The 3,287-nt window shown below is 60.4% G+C and overlaps 1 protein-coding gene across 1 annotated transcript; it reads left to right on the forward strand.

Annotated features, from left to right (window-relative positions):
• Positions 1-746: 746 nt before the first annotated feature.
• Positions 747-1,685, forward strand: LOC133753667 (olfactory receptor 10V1-like). The gene has a single exon (XM_062184355.1). The coding sequence runs from the start codon at positions 747-749 to the stop codon at positions 1,683-1,685; it is 939 nt and encodes a 312-aa protein (XP_062040339.1).
• The last annotated feature ends 1,602 nt before the right edge of the window (positions 1,686-3,287 follow it).

Genomic DNA, 3,287 nt, shown 5'->3' on the forward strand with positions numbered 1-3,287 from the left:
TCATAGGCTGTGGATCGAGCTGGAGAAAGCATTGGAGAATGACAGGACCTGGAGGCAAATAGTATGCTTAGGGGGAGTCCAGAGCGCTGAGGAAACGTAGCCATCGAGCAAAGGCTGGGAGGAGGGGACGCATGAGCCAGGGCCTCCTCGCCATGAGGAGCAATGGGTGCTGGAGGGGCAGCTGCCACTGTGGGCTTTGGCCTTGCCCCCTAGCCCCCTGCGGGCGGCCTGTTGGCAGCAGGAATCCTAGGAGTCTGTTGACACAAAGTCCAAACTGTGTAAGATCACCTCAGTGACCCTTCGTCCTGCAGGAGCTCCCTGCAGCGTCAGCGGCCCCGCAGGCCCAGTCTCCCCCTGAACCTCTGCGGCAGAGATGGTGCGCCCCCCACCCCCGCCCCCGCCAGCTCCTCCTGACGCAGAGCAGTTTGGACAGAAACCGGGGGTCGGGGTCTCTGGAAAACAGCTTCGTCTTTAGGGTTCACTCATCTGCTCCATCTCTGTAACAGCCCCACAGGTGTTCCAAGGCGACCTCCCAGGCGCAGCTCTTCATGCTCACTGAACACAGGGCCGGAGTCCCGGGGCTGACACGGTGAACTCCGGGGCTGAGCCTGGAAAAGGCGGTGGCAGGGCCGGGAGAGCTGACGACACTCTGGCCCGTGCACAGGGCTCCGGGGTTTCCCAAGGCCTGGAGACTTGCGCGAAGGCTGGCCTCCCCAGCCCACGGGCCGTCCGGAGGGGCGCACGGGATGGAGCCGGTGCGGAAGAACCACACCTTGAGCTCTGACTTTGTTATCCTGGGCTTTGGGGAGATGGCTGACCTGCAGATCCTCTTTTTTGGACTCTTTCTGATCATGCATCTTGTCACCCTGGCAGGGCATGCAGCGATTGTGCTCATCACCCTCATCGACTCTTGCCTCCAGACCCCCATGTATTTCTTCCTTCGAAACCTCTCTGCCATTGAAATCTGCTACACGTTGGTTATTGTCCCCAACATGCTAGCCAATTTCCTGTCCAGGAGCCAGCGGATGCCCTTCCTGGCCTGTGCGCTGCAAATGCACCTCTTCATCGCCCTGGGCGGGGCCGAGTGCTTCCTCCTGGCCGTGATGGCCTATGACCGCTTCGTGGCCATCTGCAACCCCCTGCGCTACGCACTCCTCATCACCAGGGGCCTCTGCCTGCGGATGCTGGCCCTGGCCTGCACCAGCGGCTTTGCCCTCTCGCTCACCCTCACCACACTGATATTCCTGCTGCCCTTCTGTCAGTCCCACGAGATCAACCATTTCTTCTGTGACATCCCCGCTGTGCTCTTCCTGGCCTGCTCGGACACGCGAGCCAACGAGGTCGCCATCTTCGTTGTCTGCATGCTCATCCTCTTGATTCCCTTCGTGCTGATCCTGCTCTCCTACGCGTTCATCATCGCTGCTGTTCTCAAAATGCACTCCGCTGAGGGCAGGAGCAAAGCCTTCTCCACCTGCACGGGCCACCTGCTGGTCTCTCTTCTGCACTACGGCTGTGCCATCTTCATCTACATTCGCCCCAAGTCGTGCTACACCCCAGAGCAGGACAAAATCGTGTCCTTAGTCTACACCAACGTGACTCCCATGCTCTACCCTATGATCTACAGTCTGAGGAACAAGGAAGTGAAGGGTGCCCTCAGGAGACTGCTGGAGAGCCACGGCCACTGAGGCCCAGCCCAGGGCAAGCCGGAGGCGAGGGCCGGGCCCGCCAGGACTAACGTGGCCTCCCTTGGAGAACGCACTCTGTCACCTCAGCGCAGACCTTGCGGCCCGGCTCCTCACGTGTGGGGGCGCATCCATGGTTCTGAGCACACCTGCCGCCCACTGGCTCCTGTGCTGAGGTCTGAAACGTGAATGGCATTCCAAGGTCTTCTGAGATGTGGCAGTTCGGAGCATTCATGGCTGCTCCACGGCGCCCTCAGGGACAACCCCACCCATCATCTGGGGCACCACCTGAGACGTGGGCACCGGCAAGCGGAAGGCCACGAGATGACCCAAACAGGACCCGGAGCCCATTGTTACCGGTCTCAGAGGGGAGGGCAGTTGCCAGAGCGAAGTCACACGGGTTCTCTTCCTCAGCTCAGCCTAGAAATAAAAAGCCGGGAAGCGATTTGCAAAGAGGCAGAGACTTTCATTAGAAAATAAACGTTTATTTGATTGGCGAGCGGCAGAGAAAGCGTCTGGTCCGGGAGGAGAGCAGGTGGAGTGCCTGAGCGGGACCCTGGCTTTGAGGAAGTGTCCTGGGTTTCTAAGGCATTACTGTCTGTTCACTGGGTCATCCTATTGGGGGTGCCCATTGGACGGGGGCTTCACATGTGTATGTTGATTGGCTTGGGGCTCATGGAGATAGTGAGGGTCTGCTGGAGACGTCCCGTCTCCTTAGGGGCTCAACCCCCTCCTCTGCTAGCTCTGGTGAAAGATTGCACCCAACCTGAAGGTGTGATCTATAGCCTCAAGGTCACACAGATAGCCAGGGTCTCCTGGAGCCAGTCGGACTCTCCCCAGGGGCTCAGCCCCTCCCCCGGCCAGCTCTGAGTGAAAGACTGCACCCAACCTGAAGGTGTGATTTAAAGCCGCGAGGTCACACACGCGGCACGAGAAGGTATTAGTGGCGGGGGGGTGGGGGGGTGCCAGTCGGTCCGGAGACAGGCTTTCCAGCAGCAGCCGGCAGCCTGCTTGTGCAGGACATTCTGCCGATGTCTGAAGGGGTCCATGTGCCCCCGTCCCACTGGACGGCCTCAGCCAGCAACTGCCCCGGTCAGAGAGCCAGCGGGGATAGAAATGCAAGGAGCTCCCAGACCCAGACTAGGTAAAGTGGAGCGGTGGACAGGCAGACCAGCCCAGAAACCGAACTCCTGCCTCACTAAGGGGCGGTCTTCTCTAGCTCATGGAGAGATCCCACGGCAAAGGCAAGCAGCAGCGTTAGCAGCTGCCGCCACAAGCGTCCTCGAGGCCCAGGGCCGCCCACTCTGCACCCACCACCCGCTCCCTGTCCTCACTAGGGCAGCTGGGAAGCTGCTCCACGTGTGCTTCCAGGCCCGCTGACTCCTCCTCCCTCTTCCAATTGCACTCAGAGGGCCACTTGCTCCCAAGAAGTCCTGCACCCTGCCCCTCCCAGGCCCGGCGGGGTGGGGGAGATGCCCATCCTCTCTGACCCATGTGCCTCATGACAATACTGGAACGTGTTCTCTGTCTCCCTGATGGCCCAAAGCTCCTCACTCTCACTGCAGCACCTGGCACGTGGCAGGTGTTCAGTAAGTGGCCGTTGGA

Source organism: Lepus europaeus, chromosome X, assembly GCF_033115175.1.
Source record: "Lepus europaeus isolate LE1 chromosome X, mLepTim1.pri, whole genome shotgun sequence".
Classification (NCBI taxonomy): domain Eukaryota; kingdom Metazoa; phylum Chordata; class Mammalia; order Lagomorpha; family Leporidae; genus Lepus; species Lepus europaeus.